The sequence below is a fragment of the Nestor notabilis genome, unplaced genomic scaffold (genome assembly GCF_000696875.1).
Source record: "Nestor notabilis isolate BGI_N333 unplaced genomic scaffold, ASM69687v1 scaffold27297, whole genome shotgun sequence".
Classification (NCBI taxonomy): Eukaryota; Metazoa; Chordata; class Aves; order Psittaciformes; family Psittacidae; genus Nestor; species Nestor notabilis.
The window spans coordinates 1,137-22,380 of NW_009936426.1; the positions used below are offsets into that span (position 1 = coordinate 1,137).

Sequence of the window (21,244 nt, forward strand, 5' to 3'; positions counted from 1 at the left end):
AAGCAGGGTCAAATTCGAAGTTAAATCAGTTTCGTGATGGCTTTTTCTAGTAAAGTTTTGAAGGTTACTACTGGCAAGAATGGAGATTTCACAGCCTCTCTAGGTAACTGATTCCAGCAATGGTTTACACTTTGGCTATACCGCATGTATACATATTCCATATACTGAAGCAAACCAAACGTATATTAGTTATTGGGACTTAAGAATATTAGAGGGTGTTTAGGGAACAGGCCAATGTCATCGTGAAGATGGTTTTTATCTTTGAAAGGCCAAGGTGACTATGAAGGTCTCTGGTGACTGGAAAAAGGCAGTCACCACGCCCTTCTTCGAGACAAAAAGAAAGATGTAAGGAACTACAGGACAGTCAGCCTAACCTCTGTTTATGGCAAGATTATGAAACAAACCCTCCTCCAAAGCATTTCCAGACACATGAAGGACAGGAAGACAACTGGGCACAACCACCTTGGGAACAATCAGTCTTTGGATTAAGGGAGAGCAGTAGCCTTCCTTCATCCTAACTTTACGATGCAAGGATTTTGATATGATTACCTAGCATCCAATTTGGGAGCCATGGACTATGGGTAGACTACAAAGTGTGTTAAAACACGTCTGGACTACTGGGTTCAAAGACTAGTGGTGAGTGGTTTTAAGTCCAACCAAGAGCATACTTGGAAATACTCAAAACTTGACTGATAAGGTTCTCAACAACCTGATCCCTATTTAAAGGCAGCCACGTGTTGAAGCAGAGGGCTAGACTAGCTGACCTACATCACTCTATGATTCTACTCAGCCAAATTCCACTGAGCTAGAAAATCAGGACCTTTAGGAAAAGGAGCATGTCTTGCCCTGATAATCAAATACATGTGCAATCCTTGACAAGTGTAAGACACCTCCTAACACCCTCTGAATCTTCACCCATTGTAACACACAGGTGGAGTCAGCAGTATCTCCCAACATGACCTTGACTGTTATGACAGATAAATATTATTCCTACATGCCATTTAACAACTGAACAACTGATAGTTTACACAGTTTTAATAGATGAGGAAAGTACTACAGACAAGTAAGACACTCACTCTCCAGTTCAATAATTTCCATTCTGTTCCCCTCCGTATCATGGCCAACAAATTTCAAACCTTTCTCTTCAAAGTAGTGAGTCAATTCTGGGTTCACCTGAAATATTCAAAGTAAGAATAATCGTAATTCTATTTATTTCTGGATTTAACAAACAGTAGATGTTACTTGTAATGTTTTCACTATGCATACAAGAATAAAAAGAATTGAGAAAAGAGTTGGGAACTTTTGCTTTTTTGTGTTAACAACTCTCTGGTATAAATTTGTAAAAGTGGGCATGCTTATTTATTAAGAGGTGAATTAGTAATCTTAAAACTCACTACATAACATTCCAAAGGTTAAAGCCAGGGTCTCTTCTGCTTGCTGTCCTCTCGATTCTGAGCAGCTTGCATTCCTTACTTTTTAAATGGCCCACTACAGTAGGCATAGAGACTGACCTTCTCTTTGAACACTGCATTTCAGTGGTTATGACACAAGCTGTGGTTCAGCTCCTCCTTCAAACTGAGGAGTTCTACAGTGAGCAGTTTCATTTCCTTGGTGATGTTCTAACCACTCAGTTACTATTCAAACTCTGAACACCTTTACCACAATCACATTCTCCTCCCAGCTTTTTAAGGAAGCTGAATCAGTTTGTAGCATGCACACGTCTCATAGCTCAGGCCCCTTGGTAGATACTGATGGAGTCAAGTCCCTTCTGAACTATCTCAGAAATAACTCTAGGAATCCAGCTCTCACCTATCTCCTCAAATGACGGTATCTTGAATGTACAGAGATGTTCTCAAACAGAGGGGTGGACCTATACAAAAGGCATACAGAGTCGGATGGTAAGAAGCAAGTGATCTGAATTAGCCTCCAAGTTGTAGATGCCTGAAGTCCACCTACATTTGATGCCTGAAGTCTACCCACATATGAAAGAATGTGCACTACCTGGACATATTCTAAACTGTTAAATAAGCCAAATCACCCAAGGATCGATGCATTTAAGGATTATAACCCTTCAGCTTTCAAATACTTCACAAAAAGTCAAGTAATCTCTGATATCACTCTCTAAGACCATTTTGCTAAGACACTGCAACTTCTCTACCACAGAAACATTACATTACATTACACTACATTACATTACAGTACACTACATTATTTCCCTCTGTTGATCACTTGCAAGAACACCTCTGGAATATTGTGCCTAGTTTCAGGCCCCTCAGTACAAGAAAGAGATTGACAAGATGTTGCAAGTCCATAGGAGATCCAGGATGACTAAGGGGCTGGACCACATGCAGCATAGCAGGAGAGACTGGATGAGCTGGATTTGTTCAGCCTGGAGAAGAGAAGGCAGAGAGTGGATCTTGATGCTGACTTCAACTATTTAATGGAATGGTATAAAGAAGACTGAATCAGACTATTCTGAGAAATGCGCAGCACAAGACTGAGAAATAAAAGGCAAACTGCCCAAGGAAATGCCCTATTACATATAAAGGAAAAAGGGGATCATAATGAAGTGGTTAAGCATTGGAACAGATTGTGAAAAGATCAACATCTTCATCTTCAGAGAGATTCAAAACTACATGGAACAAAATCCTAAGCAGCCTGATCTAATTTTGAAGCTGGCTCAGCTCAAAACAGGGAGTTGGACCAGAAGGGGTTTCTTTTGATCTAAATTACACTATGTATTACTAAATTTTGGGTTATGTTTCTTCATTGGTTTTATAGAGTCATGCCTACCAAGAGAAACGTAGTTTGCTTAAGCTTTAACTTTTGAATACAAACTACATTAGCAATCCTTACCTCATATCGATGCCTGTGCCGCTCCTCCACAAATATTTCATCACCATAAAGTTTCCCTGAATACACAAGGAAAGAGAAATTAATGCTAATGTGTTGCTTTAATAGTTATTGCAAGTATTTTTTTTAATTTAAAAATGTCATATGTAAAACATAACAGGACATTCCAACTTTATGCTTTTCTGAGTGATGACTAGTTTATTTTAGTTTATGTTACCTAAGTTTATTCAGGATTCTCATTCAACATTCCTTAACCAGAAATAGCTCAGGTAGACTAGAGTCTAAAGGCCATGCTTAAACTAATTTAAATTGTAAAGCCCAAAATAAAATAAGTTTGAATGAACAAGCAACATAAAATCCCTTCAGGGTTTTACAACAGTTGTACACAATAGGTGCAGCGAAGGAAGCATTTTAGTAGCATCTGTTCCATTTTAATAGATTATGCATGGCAGCTGGCATAATACCTCCGATTCTCCAATATTCTCCAATACAGAGAATATTGTTTTCCTCTCTTTTCCTGATCTCATTACCCAAAGGACTCTTGGAGTTCACTGAGCCTAATCTGGAACACTCTACATTCCAGAGCAACAAGGAGTAAGTTAGAAGCATGCAGTTAACCAGAATTTAATTGTATCTCTCACTTACAGTCATGGCGCAAACTTAGTTCTCAATTTATCTTAGAGTCATTAGGACTACTATCTCACTTAAAGGTTGGTACAGGAACTAGACTGCTAAGAAGATCTCAAAAAACTGTGGAGTGATACTACTGCAATTTTACAAAAATGTAAATATGCATTAATTTCAAGGAACTGCCTTTTCAAATTGAATTATTTCCATTCAAGTTGTAAAGCATCAAAAACAGGAATAAGATTTCCTGAGTAAATTAACAGAGTTTTCTATGAGTCTTTGATAAAGTGAGGACTACAGCAGTGAGGCCAGGTGACATTTAAAGCTGGCAACTCTAGAGAATGACAAGCATTATTTAGGTCTGTCAAGAGCATAATGCATAGGAGTTTGGGGCAGTTCTACCAAAAAACTTCAGGAGTAGAACAAGCCGTCCTGGTTCACACATCCTATCAACTCATAAACAAAATAGGAAGAAAATGTTCTGATCTTCCCCAAAAATAATGACTTAAACTATCTGCTTTTCAGTTATCTCAAGATTCCTTATTATTTATTTAAAGTGTTGGACCCTAACTGATCTTTTCACTGAGACTTCTAGATGTCTCTCATTTCTTTCTTTACATTCCAGTCCTGGGTAAATGTATATGGGAATAAGATCAGAGTGAATGAGCTCAGGGAAGCTGCCACCCAAATACTTGCTTGAGGTTGTAGTACTATAACAAATTGTGCTTTAGCGTTTTTGCTTTGCCACGTTACAGAGTTCCTACCCAAAAGGCAAGTCATAAGAGCAGAAATTCTTACTGAAACTTACTTAAAACAGAACTTACTTAAAACAGAATTTTGTGTTTTGAAAACAGTCCTCCTCTTCCCCAGTCTCATTGTTCCACCCATATCTCCAGGATTGTGTTCTGGCATGTCAATAACCTGTAGAGAAAAATTGTATAAACACTGTTTCATCCAACACAGAAAAAAAAGCAACAACTGCGTAATAGGTTGCACAGATTTATAAATGGTAATATTATTAATTTTTCCTCTAAGCATTCCAAATTATGACTTCTCTTTAGTTTCCCTAAAGCTTTGTTCTAAGTATTGGGACTGTACTAGACTGAGGGTATTAGCTAACTGGTGTGAAACTTTTTAATGTAAGATTATGATCAACAAAAGCAATTTATTATTAATTCCTTAATTTTGGGGCTAGAAAAAAGCTTTTTTTTTAAAAAAAAAAAGATACCAAAACATTAGCAATATGATAATTCTGCCACAGTCTATTCTTTGTTTCTGTAAGAGTACGTTCATTTTTTAAAACTGATAAATTCATAGATGAAAAAATCCTCCAAGTAATAAAGACAGCATCTCTGAAAAAGCAAGTCCCTGAACCACACAGTGATAGAATCTGAAAGATTACCCTGGGTAAATACTCCTGTACACCAGTCCCTTTCCTGTACTGTTCTTTATAAAGAATGTTCCTTCTTACACTAAGAGGCAGAAACAGCTGTTGTATGAAGACAGCAAAAGTCCTCTTTTTTGGGAAGTGGGGAGAAGAGGAGGGCATGGAGCAGGAGTGAAAAGAAGGCACTTGTAATAAGACTATAATCTGATGTTGTAAAAGCAGAGTACTAAAAGAGGCAACTCCCACATTTCAGGTTATGTACGTAACTAATTTATCACTGGGAGAAAATGGAAAAATATTCCCCTCTAATTCACCTTTACTTGAGATTCATTTGTACTTCAGATTGCCTAAGAATCCACAAAATACTGGACTACCTTGTATGTAGAATATGCTGTTTAACATAAAATTCGAAGAAGAGAATATACAAATACTGGGTTTGAGGACTGAAATGGATGAGTCAAATGGCTGCTACATGGGTCAAGTGGAATTCAGGATGGTGGGATTCAGAGGATGTGAGAAACTATGGTTTAGTGGAAGGCGTGCGTTTAGTTTTGCTCAGTTTGAAAAATCCTGCTGGGTCTCACAATCATGCGAGAAGGCAGACTTAAAGGAAGTCTGTCTCAGAGAGGTAAAACAGTTTAAAAGTGTAGAAACACATGAGCAGAAACTATGACTAATGTATTCACATATAGACAGTCAGTGAAGAATGTAATTGACAAAGAAAGGTTCTAAAAATACAAATATTCATACATATGGGTAATCTGGAATTGGATTTTTATTAACCTTAATTTGCCCTCTGGGAGTAATGAAAACAATTTCTGATGATACACCTCATAAAGTGAAATTATTCAATTTAGAAGGGATGGTGGAAAGTGCTTAGCCTTTGGCCTTGTGCCAATGCATTTCAGCTGTGCAATTATCTCTGTATAACCTTATACCTCCAAACTGTTATTTATAAGCTATATACTCATTACAAAATGTCACAAGCAGGAGTTGTGATCAAACCAGTGGGATATTACAAATACCTTAATTACCTCTCAGATCATGAAGGTGAGGACTATACAGAAAAAAAATAAATTAAATATTCATTGAAATCTTATTACTTCAAAAATATGGAATTGTCTGCTTTTTCCTTTATTTCTATCCATTTACTTTCACTTTTTTCCTGAAGTAGTGGCCACAGAACAACACAGGACATCAGAAGTGGTTAAAATGTATATAGCATATTGTGTGCATGTGTCAAACACTCTGATCCTCTGAAATCAAACACAATTTTTCTGTGAGGTGTTATTTATTTGCCTACACCCCTACTACAGATAACCTTAAAAGTTACACTCCTGACTCCTGTCAAATGGAGATGAAGTAGTAACAAGCAGCTATCAAGTACTTCCAAGTATCTGCTTCTCTTGCAATTACAAAAATTTCACTTTAACAGCTGCTAATATGACAGCTGTATTGAGTTTTGACATCAAGCAGCTTACTGCATGTGTTCATGTTTTGTTATTAATATGAGCATTATAAGCCAGCTCTCCATCTTGCCCAAAATCTTTAGGTTTATGATAGTAAGAAAATAGACACTTCAAATATTTTTTCGTAGTCAGGTGAGGAAAGAAGCTACTTATGAGGCATTACCTCCAAGTTACTCTGGCTCTGAATCTTCCCTTCTGATATGCTCTGTGGCTCTGATCAACTATCACAGCACAACCCTTAATGCTTATATATTACATGACTTTCTCTGCAGCTTTTGAAAGCAAAGTCACACTGCTGACCTTACAGCCTAAGGACAGTAATAAGCATCAGAAAAGCAACTCATTATGGAAAATTATGGAAAATTTTGCCACATTCATCAGAATTCATCTGATCAGATAAAAGATGAACCTTCAAGTGGTAGTTATTTTGAATAACTGTGCAACTGAACAGATTCTTCAAAAAGCTTATGCTTCCTGACACAGAATAAATCAGCTCTTACTACGCAACAGTTCTTTGAAGAGTGGAAAACAGCACAGAACAAGAGGTACCACAAGCAACAAAAAGGCATCAGTAGTGAGGATGCAAAAAGTGATAAGGCATTTCTTACTCAAATCTCTGAAAACTGCCAGCATGACAGGGATTTTACAGAGATCACATATTACACATAGCTAACAGCCAACGTGAAATAAATAATCACTCTGACATAACTCAAAGCACATCCGAGATATAAACCAGCCTGATCAGTATTAAATCATGCTACTGATGAATAGCGACTTTAACTACCCATGAACTGCAATCTTATTTCAGAAATCTACTGCTTGAATTGTTTTACTGTTGTTAGGACACATATGAAAATTAATGAGAAAACCTCTCAAGCCCAGACACTCAACACGGTGCAACCAAGGCCCTGAAAACACACACCTATCATTTTAGTAATCACCCCTGGACCATTAAGTTTTGTCTTTGCTTTGCTTCACAGCCTGCAATGCCATTTTGAAAAATACATCTACTTTGGTTACTGGGGCTGGGGGGGGATGTTAGGGGTGTATGTTCAGGTTTTGTCTGGGGACAATGGAGGAGGAAAGGTGGGAAGCGTTACTTGATTTGAACAAGTCATTGGGAAATCAGCTTTGGAAGCAGATTTTTAGGGGGGTTGCCTTTTTACTTTGCCCTCGTCTGCCGAGGAAATGATTTGTCACTGCTGAAATAAATTGCTACACATGTACGTGCTGATCAAAGCATCAGGAGAAGCCCTGACCCTAAAGATTAATTGAACACTGAAAAGAGGGTCTAAGAACACTCAGCACACAAGAGATGTACAGAGGGACAGGTACTGATGAATATTAATTAATCCCTGCTGAACAACACGAACTGACAAGGACTCAACCCAAACTATAGAGGAACCCATTCTTTTACTGCCTCTTCCATGCAGGATTTGTCAGTACTGGCTAGATTCAATCTATCTGTTTCATTCACAAGTTCATCAATAAACAGACCCAGCCACCCACAAATGGGATGTTTATTTTAACATTTTAGAAACAATATTACAATCATTTTAATGAAAAGAATTGGCAGACACAATACTAAGTATGGTACTGACAGATTCCAGCTTGGCAAGTAAAGCAAAAATACATTCTTTCCCTGTTCATTCAAAACCAAGGTTTAAACATTTTCAGTTACCGAAAGAAGGTGCATGGATCACATATCTTCCAGAATCCCCTATTCCCTTTTCTCCCAAAGATATCCTAGTTCTGAGCAAACCCCATCACTGCCTACCTATCGAAAGCACACAGCCCTCGAGTGCCAAAGCCACTTGCTCAAGTGCCATAAAGCCACTTGCAGATTTCAGACTACTCAGTGCTTTATTACTCTGACTGAAGTAATGTTTGTTTTCAAAAAGATGACCACCATCATGCATAAGATCAAAGCAGAAATCATCTATAGCTGGCTCATGCAGCTATACAGTGACATGAACAACTAGCTTGAAAAATCCTGTCCTCTACTCTCTTCACTAAACTACAGCACAGTATCCAAATATTCCAACAAGTATCTTAAACTTCTTAAACTTTTAAAATCCCATGGCCTGTTACTGCCAAACATTTTCCAGTTTGGGAAATCCTCTTTTCCAAAGATTTGTTGTTTCCTATTTTAGAATTAAGTAACTGCCCTTGAGCATTTATTTAATTTAAAGCCTAAAAACTCTCTAGGAAGGATTGTGCCTGAATAAGCAGAAATTCTGGTACAGAATGTTTTGTAACGTTTTCTTCAGAAAATGTCACAAAGGGTGTAACCACTTTTTCAAACAGTGCTTGCTTACCCATAAGCAAAGTGCAGTAAATAGAAAAAGTTAAAGAGATGTTGATATGCAAAGCCTATATAGATATTGCTTAATAGATTTTAGAACTCATTCTAGTTATTCCAACCATATGTCCCAGAGTCAGCTTAAAGACTTAATCAAGCAGAAATGTTCAAACTGTCAGTGTTACAGCAAAAGGAATCAGGTCAGACAGCGCTGGCTATAGAAATACACTGGAGAGCCAGTCATGCTGTGCCAGGGAGTACAGGATTTGTCAGACTTGAATAACTAAAGGAAAGTGGAAGGGTGCTCTCAGGCTTTGGACCAGTCCAGCTCATACCACAATTAATGACCAAATACTCGCTAATTTAACTTCAGAGAGATCAGCACATCTATAGCCAGGAGAAATCCTTCACTTTGTACCACATAAATCTATTGGAAAATCAGAACTCTGCCACTGCCTTTGAGGGGGACTTCTCCAACTGAAATTAACAGTAGGTAAAATTTTGCCTTTACTAATACATGAAGCAAGCCTGTGTCTGGGCATTCTAAAGCAGAGGGAAGAATCTAGAGAGGGAGACAGAGCCTGGTGCTCTCTTCATCAAACAGCCCGGCCACAAAGACAAGACAGGGATAATCAAACACAGCCTGAGATTGTTTAAATAGTAGTAGGTTTGATGCTTCCTGACTCTGCCAATTATATCCTACAGGCAACTGCCATGGAAGACTTGGCCACAGACAAGCCCCACTAACTAAGCTATGCAAGGTAGCCAAGGAGACATGAGACTGTCCTCATCAGAGACAAAGCACAGCACCCATTTTACCCTCAAAACTGTCTACTGCGTTCTGTACTTCCTCCACCAAGTTACCACACATAAGCAAGTAAACATTTCCGTTAACAAGGTAGCATTGGTAGCATTAGAATCATTTCATTATCAGTTATTTCTGCCTTCAGCAAGCAAGGCAGAGGGAAAATTACTTACTTCAAAGAATGCAAGCAGGATGATTGCTTATTTCAAGTGATCACTACTCCAGACCTTCAAGTGAGAAAAATTTCTCCTACCTGTTTCCAAGCGATGCTTAGTACCAGGACCTACATTATCCTAGTATTTCTTAAAGAAATTCTATTCATCTGCCATAAAAATCAACATGCTCACAAGGAAGATCAGGAGAACTAGCAGCTGGTTTCCATCCCATTTCCCTAACATAATCAGACCACTTCCAGACTGGTGAGTAAGACTGCCTGGATTCCAACCGCTGATCCTTCTCACAGAACAGTGTCTCCAAATATCCTGATATCCTGTCCTTCTTCCACTTCTGCCCAGTGGTGATTTGGTACTTGATGATGAGGGATGCAGAAACTAAGGCATTTATATTAGAAAGGGAGTGGGCAGCAAGTAGAAAATTACAGATTTCCCTATTTTCATTTATATTCTAGTTGGAAGGTACTTTTGTGGTGGCATAAAACCTCCCAGCTAACTTCAGAGCTGAGAAAAAAATCCCTGGAAAGGTCCTGGACCAGTTTAAAGATTCCTTTTGAGTAATCTCTTTCAAATGCTTACCAGAACAGCAAGCCACAGCCATTTGTTTCTAATTATTTTTGTAAGCCCTCCTCCTTTTTCAGGCCTGCCAAATCAGGTTGCCAAATCAGAGGCACATTTGCCACAAATCTATTAAATTGTGTGTGCACATCCTAAAGTATAACAGTTGCTGCAATGGAAATAAAATACATCTGTGGACTACTTCTTTTATATGTTGGAGATGGAAAAGCATCCTATCAAAAGGATAGCTATTTGAATCAGAAAAAAAAAAAAGTAAGGTAATGGTACAATACTATACTTTGAAATTGAAAAAGAATCTGGAAGTTTTCAAGTAAGAACTCTACTCACAGAGGAAGTAGTTTAACTTCTGTTTTAAGAAAAATTGCTTTATTGTCTGTGATTCAGCCTAATAAACCATTTTTACATTATCTGACAACACGTTTGACTGAGATGAACAACTTCATACAGTTTAAGATTATTTCACCAACTAGCTTTAGCTACTGTACATTTGATTAATAGATCATTAAATTGAGGTTTTAAACTGAAGGAAAAAAATATACCATCACATTGTTTGATCCTGCCACAAGAAAATGCTTTACTTAGAACCTGGAGTAGATGAATGAAACCGAAGTAAAAGACACTAGGTCCATAAGGATTTCTGTGCTACCAGTATGCAGGAAGCAGCCCAGTTTCACAATTAGGATATTATACTTCGTATCACGCCCAAAGATCAGTGGCAGACCATTAGCTTTAATGATTGGCTGATCACACATTGAAGGGGACACCAGAAATTAAAACCAGCATTTCTGCATCAAAAAGATAATTCTCTACTAGTTGAGCTAAAATCAGCTGATTAGGAAAAAAAAGAAAATATCTTGAAATGTTTTGAAGGCACTGCAGAGCAAACATGTAAAACTTCTACAAGGTATTTTGCAGGTTGCCTATCTCTGCAAAAAAAACCCAAACAAACAAGCAACCCAAACCATTAAAGTTGTAGACAACTGCAGAGAGCTGGGAAAGTAAATGTTACTCTACTCCAGTGCCAGAATTTTGCACCAATCTAATTCCTTTAACAAGCAGCTTAGCAGAGTCCGTTCTACAAAACCACACAAAAAGACCAGCTTACACCAACCACTGTAACCTTCAATTGAAGCAATTTGTTCTGATGAGGAAGTATATTTTCTTTTCAACTCTACTTTTACATTTCAACTTTGTAGAAATGAAGATAGATGAAGATAATGAAGAAATGTAGATAATGAAGGGTACCGTACTAATAACACAGTGCTAATTTACAGTATAGTCATGTTTCTTCCTACCTTTCACCCCTTTCTTTCTTTGTTTTCATTTTTGCATTTTGAAACAGCATCTCACAAGAGATCACACCCAGGAACAACACTGCGCAAGCTACAGTAATTGTTTCTGGAAGGTAAGCAGGACCACTTTTACTGTTTAAACAGAGATACATATCTATTATGTAGATATCCTGGAATATTTTACATGTATTTTTGAATTGTCCTCTTTCTCTCTTCCTCTTTGGAAGTTTCTTGTTCGGTTTAACTCCTATTTAAATGTCATGCCAGTCCCCTCACCTCTACCACCCAGTAACATTCTGTTCCCTGTAACAAAATGTAAGGACCCATCAAACTGAAGTTGGCCACCCCATGACTCAGTGGTTCTCCTACCTAATTTACTAAATTGAGATATTCTAGTAAATATAATCTTGTGGACTAATAGCAGAACAGACATACTCTAACAGGGAATTTCTAAGCAAAAGCCTCTGGCACAGTCACTAATTTTAACTACTCCTGTTTGTCTTCCATGGAATGCCCAAGACAATGGAAGTACTTTGGCCTGTCTGGTCTTTCATGCCTGTAACTTTTCCTAAACTACAGACAACAATCTGAAAATGCTGGATATCTCATTAGGCGTACAGAATGGACACCTCGTCCTCTGGAAGCTCTCCAGCAATGAATAATGGGATTTTCTTTACCCCATGAAGTCAACAGCAGTAGCAGAGATTATTTCCATGAGTCATTACCATCCTTTCCACTCATACATCATAACATTTCTCATTCCAGCTGGAGAACAGGAAGGACTAAAGCAAGTGCTGGGTATCATACAACGGTAATCAATGCACTGACTTTTAATTCTATGATTTTAAAAACAAACAAAAAAAAAAAAACCCCACAAACAAAAAAAACCCACAAAAAACCAACCTGTAAATTACATTTAAAAAAAAAAAAAAAACAACAAAAACCAGCTCATAGGAAGGTAATTGCAATGATACAACTTTAAGCAGTTAGATCATCTTGCAGAAAAGTACTTTGGTATTTTCATTACTATCCAACAATAGTACATTATCTCATAAGCTTCAGAAACCCAAAAGTAATAATACGTATTAATATCATAGCAGAGATTAATTGCTTTAATTATCACTGTTGGTCATTTCAGGGATGCTCTGAGTCACATGCTTTAGAATACATTTAATAGTTCCTTGCTTCCAGTCAGAAAAGCTTCAGCTAGCCTGGAAGATCATCTTGCCTGGAAGAATCTTAATTCTGGTAGAAGACTTACGACCTACAATCCAAATTATTTTTATTTCAAGCAGAAGCCACAATGTCTTCCTTGTGAGCAGGATCCTTCGTGCCTTACTTTGTTCTGCCTCCTCCAAAAGTCTGCTAAACATCACTGTCCATATCTTAATTCTGCCCTCCTTTCAATCATCCTTCTAGCACATTAACACTATTACCTTCAACATAAAATAACAAGAATTATCCAGAATTTGCTTTCCTTAATTGTGTTTATATAGGTATCAGGTTCAAGTTCAAACTGTGTTTAAAAAGACAAGTGGCTTGACCAGTTGCATCCATGCCACCTATGTTGGCAGCATTCAAACATTAATCACTTCTTCCCCCAGCAAGGCACCCGTGAGTGCCACTAGGATGCTTGTATTCAACTATGGGGTCCAGAGTTAATGTGACAGTACAGACACACCTATGCAGTTCTTGTTTGCTAATGGATCATAAAACCAGAACTGCAAATCTACATACTCATATTAGAGGTAAATGATACACACTTTTAAAATATAACCAAATAGGAAGAGATATGTGGGAGGAAGTAAGAAGAGAGGAGCAGAGAGGATGTGTGCATGCATTTGAAGAACTATCAGTAAAAAGGTCAGAAGAGGATAAATGAATCTACAGATCATTTCTTACTTAGCAACAAGATGGTGAAAGCCTACCAGAAATATTTTACCAATATCGTTTCTAAGAAAGTAGCATTTATAGAATGTCACCTTTATAGTACCACAAATCAAGTATTTCATTAGCATGACATCAGATGAACACACCCAGCATAATTCAGACATCCTCTGTGAAAAGCGGGGTGGCCAGGCACAGATCAATTCAACAGATAATGCAGTGATCCATTCAAATGCTACAAATGTTTACCATGCAACCAGCAAAAGAAGTTGTCACACAGCAGAAGTTCTAGGCTCTGTCACCAACTGCCACAGTATCATGCAACATGCAGGTAGCTCTCATACAAAGCAACGCAGAACAGCTACAACCTAACAAATACAAAGTAATCAGTTGTTTAATGGTGTCCATTTTTGCTTTTCTAACTGCAACTATGCATACCCTGACAATGCCCTTGTAGTTCTCGTGTACACTTCTCTCTTGGGTTTTGAGCAGACTCAGAAGCTCCAATCGAGCTAAGGGGGTTTCTTACTCCACCTATTTCCCTTAGCTTTAAAGGGGATGAACTCATTTTGTGCCTCCAGGAGAGTGCTCTTGAAAATCTCTCAGCGCTCACTAGCTCCTTTGCCCTCCATGGAAATTTCTCATGGAATCCCTCCCAGCTGAGCTCTGAGCAAGCTGAAGTTCGCTCTTCTAAAATTGAAACCCTTTGTCTTAGTGCTAACCTTCAGCATGCTCAGACAGATCTCAAACTCCACAATATTGTGATCACTGCAGCCAAGGCTAACACTAACTGAGATATTACAATGCGGATTTTCTTGGTTTATGAGTAGCAAGTCCAGCAGTGCCTCATTCCTGGTTGGCACGTCTAACACTTGTCTGAGGGAAGCAGTCCTGTACGCATTCCAGGAACTTGATGGATGACATGTGGGCAGCTGTGTTGTTCTTCCAACAAATGTCTGGGTAGTTGGAGTCACCCGTAAGAACCAGGTTCCACTGACCCAAAGCTTGCTTTGTTTGCCTTATCATCTTGCTTTGGAGGTTGGTAGCAGATGCCTACTGTAAGATCCCCCTGAGGAGACGCCTCTGATCTTGACCAAGAGGCGTTCTAGGGCTTTTGGTCTAGAAGGAGCTGTAGCATGACACCAAATGCTCTTCTTAAGTAAAGGTGATACCATAAAAAGCAAATGCCTTACCTACCTGTGATATAAGAGTGCTTAGTTCACAAACATATTTCAACAGTTCAATCTGGGTTTTACAAGTAAAGCAGGATTCTTTCCTTTTAATTCATTATCTCAAATAAAGGTCTTCCCAGAGCTACTTGTCACTTAAACTTCAGGTTTTTCTGAGCTTGCAAGGACATGGTGGAACAAAGAAGAAACTACATAAATTCACCGATAAAAGATTTTTTTGACAATTTTTCCGTTATTTGCTTAAGTACTGGCTCTCTAATACCCCCAAGAAGACACAGACAGTTAAAAGTGTTTTGTCACTTAAGTTTCAGCTCAGAAAACGCAGGTAAAAAGTAGTTAAGTTAGGTAAGAAGGTGCTAATATAAAGATATTCACCACATAATGGTGCTAATGATACTGAATTTCAAAATGGTAATTTATTCCAGAATACGTATCTTTCCCCACCCTGTCCGTATGAATTCTGTTACAGAATTCATATCTTTACTGTATAACATCACTTAACAATTCCACTTTCACAGTGAGAGAATCAGCAAGACAACAGAAACCTTGCAAGAACTCTAATTATCTTGACTTAAAACGGATTATTCTCAGAATATTCAAAATACTGTGCCACAAGACAAAAAAAAGTTTTGCACACAGACAAGCTGTGCAATAAAGCAATGGTGGCCAATCAGTGCTCTCTGCAGACACAGCATGTCTGCTGTGATTTGTCAAAATTAATTTTTCAGTTTACAGATTGAGCAATACTGAGGCTTTGGTGCTTTTCCCAGGCTCTTGGGCAACTTCTGGGCTTCCTTCTCATCAGCGAAGATCAATGTTAACAGTTTCATGGCAAGTTACATCTCTCATCCCTACGTAAGCTCTCCGTAATTAGTCAGGCCAAATGATAATCTTAATGGAAGCCACAGCTAATTAGATCTATATTACCTTTCAGCCGCGACGCAATAATTACCAAGTCTTTTTATACATACATTTTCATTATTTCCAAATGCATAATTTTGACAGTCTTCCTTTGGTAATAATTTAGCAAATATATATTATATCTACAAACCAACACATCAAAGTGCTAGCAGATGGGGGTTTGTACGCCAAAGCTAAAGCCGTTACTTCGTAATGTCATTTTTGTTATGTTTCACATTGATAATTAAACATATCCCAGAATACCACTAATAACCTGATTTTATGTGGTATGGCATGACACATTTACAGACTTCTGAGAATCAGCAACTACTTCAGCTCAACCAGTGCATATAAGCATCTCTGAACCACAAGAGAGAGCTTTAAGGTTCTTACCACTATGCTATTTAATTTCTCTGCCTCTGCATTTTGTGCTGCTGAATCTGACCAGGCCAGCAAGGCTGATCGAGGTGTTTCTACTAAGTGCTGAAGTTGAAGAAATCGAACAGAGAGATTCAGAGGTTGCTATCAAAGAAGCCTTGCAAAATGACCTTCATTTCTTCCTCCCTAAGAGCACCTCTCACGGATGATGATGCTGTTTTCCCCAAACTTGCCTGTTCCTGGGGAAAGCAAGTGGTCATTACCCAGTACAAACACTTTTACTCAGTAATGTGGCACTGTCTCAATGATTTCCTTCTACTTCAGCCGCAAGGCCAGCCCAGCTGCAGCAGGGTCACAGTGACCTAGAAGGTCATTGCAGCACAATTCTAATAAAAGAGGCTTAAGCACTGTAACAGTCCCAAGGGCCCACTGTCCCTACCCAGTGTACAAAGACATCCACACAAGACAGCATGCTGGTCCATGTGGTCAGAAATTCAGAATACTCTTCTCCCAGCTCCTGCTGTTTAAGGTAAAAGGCAAAATTGTTTTAGACAGAGAAGCCAGAACTCAAGATTCTCCATCTTCTCCACATGCACAGAGAGATCAAGAGTACCCTATCACATCACCACATCATCTCAAGTTGAAGTCATGCTTTAAAAGACAGCATCACTAACCCACATTATATTAGGCCCTTTTCCTATCAAATCATATTAAATACATTGATTTTAAGAATACATAATGGATTAGGCTCTTACAGGAATGAGACAAGCACGTGTGTCATTTCTGACTCACTAGTAGGATTATTACATTGACAGACAGTAGTCCTGGACTTGCATGAAAACACATTATAGGTATTTTCAGGCAAGAAAAAAACTGAGCGAAGGAGTTTCTTACTAGCATGTTCACACTCTGGGATTTAGGCATCTCAGTGCCAAGCAATTCCTACATTCTATGCCCATGTGGTTTATTACGTGCACCTCTAGACCTCTTTTTAACAGGCCACCAGGGTTGCATTGTTGAGAGCAGCAACAATACTTTGAGAACAAACTACAGAACTAGATTCTCTCTCCTCATCAATTTCATTTTCAGAAAGTGGAAGGATAAAACCTCTCTTGAAACACATTCTCCCTCAAAACTGTCTCGTGTAACACAGAATATCTGTATCACAAGGAGTTTCAATGATACAAGTTTGTAGGCCAGATGTGTACATGACAGCAAAAGCTGACACATATAGCTACGATGAATAACACATCACCAATTTAAAGATGACTACAAACAACGCACCATATTAAATCATTCATCCCTGTAGCAGCCACACCCAGTCCTGTTTAGAGAGACACCTTCAACATCTCATTAAGGTATATGTCACAAGGGAGGGCCTGGAAGAAACTCTCGTCAGGATAAGCCATATAGTTCAAGTTTAATTTGTGAGATGAGACAACCCTTTTATACATCACCACTGGAGGTTTTACAAACAATGGCAATTTTAACATAAGTAATGCATCATTTGTGACACACAAAGGATTTTACAACCCATCCTCAACCTCCATCTAACAGTTCCATGCCTCATAGCAATGCCAGGTTCTCTATAATGGCTGTAGCATAGTTTGCTGAACTTCTCAGCCACAATTATTTGATCTTTCTCAGCAAATTTGTTAACTGGATGTTCTTTCTCTCTATCTGCCCTTTGACTCCCCCCAGCCCGACAGTTAGAACCCATGGCACTGGCAACATTGAAAAACTGAAGCCTGAAGATGACTGCAGTTGCAGGACCAATTCTCTGCAGGACTTATCAAAGCCCTTAGACCCAAAATGAACACACATGGTGGTAGCAGCAGACATCTGCATCTCCACAGCTTTCCTTTCATTATTTGCTAATTACTACAGTACAAGTATTTAAAAAAAATTATTCTTACTGATCTAATATTGTACATATCCCATATTTAACTTCAGTGTGGGCATTAATATTTTACAACAGGCATAGATACACATGTTCTTTATACTAGCATTAGCTCTATACAAGTGCTGCTCTGCTTCCTTACAGCAAATCAAACTTATTTGACACCTACGAAAGATTCCTTTACAAATCAGATAAGGAATTGTATGTTCCACAGAACCCCTAATCCAGTCCAACTTACTTCAACCGTCCCATTGCCTTTCTCCACTTCCACTCCAGAAAGTAACCAAAGCTAACAAAGGGCCTTGATCTAGTGACTGATGTCTGGAAGCTAGAGATGATGCACAAGCAGCATACAAGTAGAAGCAGGTGAATAATAAGCATAAAATCACCTCCTGCTCTTTCTTTCCAAGTGTACAACATCTACAAATATATGTTCTCAATAACCACAAACTTCACCTTGACAGTAGACATTTCTATACTGCAGTCAGGCTGTAATATAAGCCTCACAGAGATTCATAGAAACAAAGAATCATAGAATGGTTTGTGTTGGAATGGATCATAAAGATCATCTAGCTCCAACTCACCTGCCATGGGCAGGGACACCTTCCACTAGACCAAGTTGATCAAAGCTCCATCCAACCTGGCCTGTAACACAGCCAGGGATGGGGCAGCCACCTCTTCTCTGGGCCACCTGTTCCAGTGTCTCACCACCCTCACAGTAAAGAATTTCTTCCTACTATCTAATCTAAATCTACCTAAGTTGCTCAACTAGCTTTGAATTAGTTGGGCTCACATAAAGTAACAGTGCTGCTACAATAAAATACACCAGTGAAGGTGGAAAAATACTGGAAGGTTAGGGTGTTAACCTATCAGCAAAGGATTAAACAGGATGACAGAGATAGTTGCTGCCCTCAGGTGACAGCCACACCCCTGTGAAAGGTGCCTGGTCCCTTCCAACAGTATCAGTCAATGGCATAGTGATCCAGTTGCAAACCAACCTAGTTTATAGTCCAGCACCTTAAGGTAAACAAGGAACATAGATTCACATATCATTTAGCCATCAATGGTGGCAGGAAGGATGTGACAAACAAATCCATCGTTAAATGTGCATGAAGACTATGTGACCATGATGCCATAAGCTTCACCCCTCCTACCACTAGCAGTGGTGCCCAAACTTCAGTCATCTCTGCAGCTTGTATTCTCTTACTCTCCAATGTGATTGGAACTGCTTGCTCCAAATATGCCAGCAAACCAGTTTACTAGGGTAATACTCGGCAATAACCAATTTGAGTGACTACTGCAGACACCATCACTGAAACAACACACAATCATCACAGAGACATGTGTGTGATGTGCAGCCCTAAACAGACCTACACAACATCATCAACTTAGTTCTTTTTTTGTTAACGGCTTTGTATCTAAGCTACAATAAAAATGTCAATTCCAAAAGGATACGGTGCCTGCTAACATGATTTTACTAGCCCAGGGCAAACCCAATTGAATTATGCCATAAACTGCAGGAATGATAAATATTCATACATCCAAGAAAGAGCAGCAAACCACTATAACTAAAGCTGGACTGCTGCTTCTACACTGGGAGTCAGCTTGCACAGACAAAGCCTGGTACCAAGTGCTGTTCTTCAGCATTGATAAATGCTGCTGCCTGCTAGTTACATGCCATCTAATTGTGGCAACAGTGAGATACTAGATTCCCCTATTTATGTTCAAATTCTTGGCTAGTGACCAGAATTCCTTATGCCTTGATATCATTCTGCCATTGCTGGGTTGTGCTGGGTGAACTGTACCTATTTCAGAAGAGCACTTATGTCCCAAAAAAGGTCTTCTGGCAAAGACAGTGTGCTGGGGCCTGTCAAACTGAGTTCTGTTGATGATTCCAATACAGAGTTCAGAGATGCCACACAAATTATTGGATGAAGGCACTGTGGTCTAAATGAGAGAGAAGAGGACAAAGAGTTGGGAGATGAAACTACAAATCCCGACTCTGTCAGTCTTTCATTCAGATAGCCTCTTATAGATTACAGTGCCTTGTGAATAAAGCTGATCTGAAGAGACCAGATTCACCCCCATATTTGGTGTGCAACTCCTAGGCAGGTCACCTTAATCTCCAGACATTAGTCTCTCACTTCCATGGGAAGATGTTTCAGTAAAACTGGTTATGCTGTTTTGCAATTAGGTGGTGTTCTTTAACAAAACCTTAACAAATTAATAAGGCTAATGGTCTGAATTCCTTGAGTTGTGATCCCTTGAAATGCAATTCTTCCATACTACCAAGCATCTTACTACTACATCTTCAACATAGGGATGTGCTTTCGGTACAAGTAAAGACAAGTCACTCGAACACTTAAGAAGTTTTGCAAATACCGTAATGTCAACAACACACATCAGCACACCAGCTTCCTGACACTGCTTCCAAAAGGGATAAAAGAGTTAAAATGGTGAGGCTACCACAAGCAGGACCTGTAGGCAAGGAGAATTAGCAGATGTGGAGCCAAAGCCTTAGCAGATCACCTGGTCATACACTGCTACTAAAATTTCACCATCTACTAAAGGTGGAAAACAGGATGTAAGGAGAAAGAGATAGATGTGTGGTTTTCATTTTGTTTGTGGAAAGAAGAGGAAGAGAAAAGGACTTAAGATTATCTCATTGTCATGAATGAGCATAGAGTTCATGCCCCAGGTTTGGTGCATGGGTCTTACCTTAACCATACAATCTACTCTAGACCAGGACTCCCAGGCTTGCTTGCACTGCTACCACCATATACCTTGGCATCATTAGAGGTTCCACTAGTGATAACAGCAGCAGCTCCTAGCTTTATGTCTACATATACATGGTTCATTTAGCAAAGCTTGTCTAGTCTTCTCAGAAAACCTCCTTCTTACCTGTCATGGAACCCTGCTGGAACCCAGTTGGGAAGATGCTCGCAAGAAGGAACAGTTTTCAAGACCTTAGATTCACCTTTCCTATTTAGAATGCTTTTTCCATTCACATCATGGAGTGTTTTGGTTCTTAATAGTAGCAACCAAATTTTTTTCCCCAGAGAAAATCCACACTCTCTGGTGCTAAGAAGTAGCACAAAATTTGGAGAAATGGCTTTGGCATTGGCGATTATCAACTCGCACAAAGAGCAAGTAGCTTCTTCATATTTACTTAACTGGATCTTTTTAAAATAAACTTATATTTACCATTTTCCAAAAGTCCATTACAATAACAAATGCTATACATATCCCCATAGCAGTCTTCTTCAGGCTTCTTTGTGTGTGGTACACAAAATGCAAAATACACCTCTCTCTCCAGGATGGCATACAAACACCAAGTAAACCTACGTCAAGTGCAGCAGTGGATGGTGATGCCAACCCATTTCAGAGATAAAAAAAAATATTACTCATTTCTACGGCTAAAGTATCCTATTCCTTTGACTATTGAAAAAGACAATAAAACTAGTGCACTGACTCAACAACAAATGCTCGTTTCATAATTAGG

The 21,244-nt window shown here is 38.8% G+C and overlaps 1 protein-coding gene across 1 annotated transcript in view; it reads right to left on the reverse strand.

The window, feature by feature from the left end:
* Nucleotides 1–1,076: 1,076 nt before the first annotated feature.
* CTPS2 (CTP synthase 2) overlaps nucleotides 1,077–21,244 on the reverse strand; it is a gene marked incomplete at its 3' end in the record, with an annotated part of 44,222 nt that continues 24,054 nt past the window's right edge. The window contains 3 exon segments of the mRNA XM_010018350.1: nucleotides 1,077–1,173; nucleotides 2,857–2,912; nucleotides 4,305–4,401. Of these exon segments, the coding sequence (XP_010016652.1) occupies nucleotides 1,077–1,173; nucleotides 2,857–2,912; nucleotides 4,305–4,401 (250 nt within the window).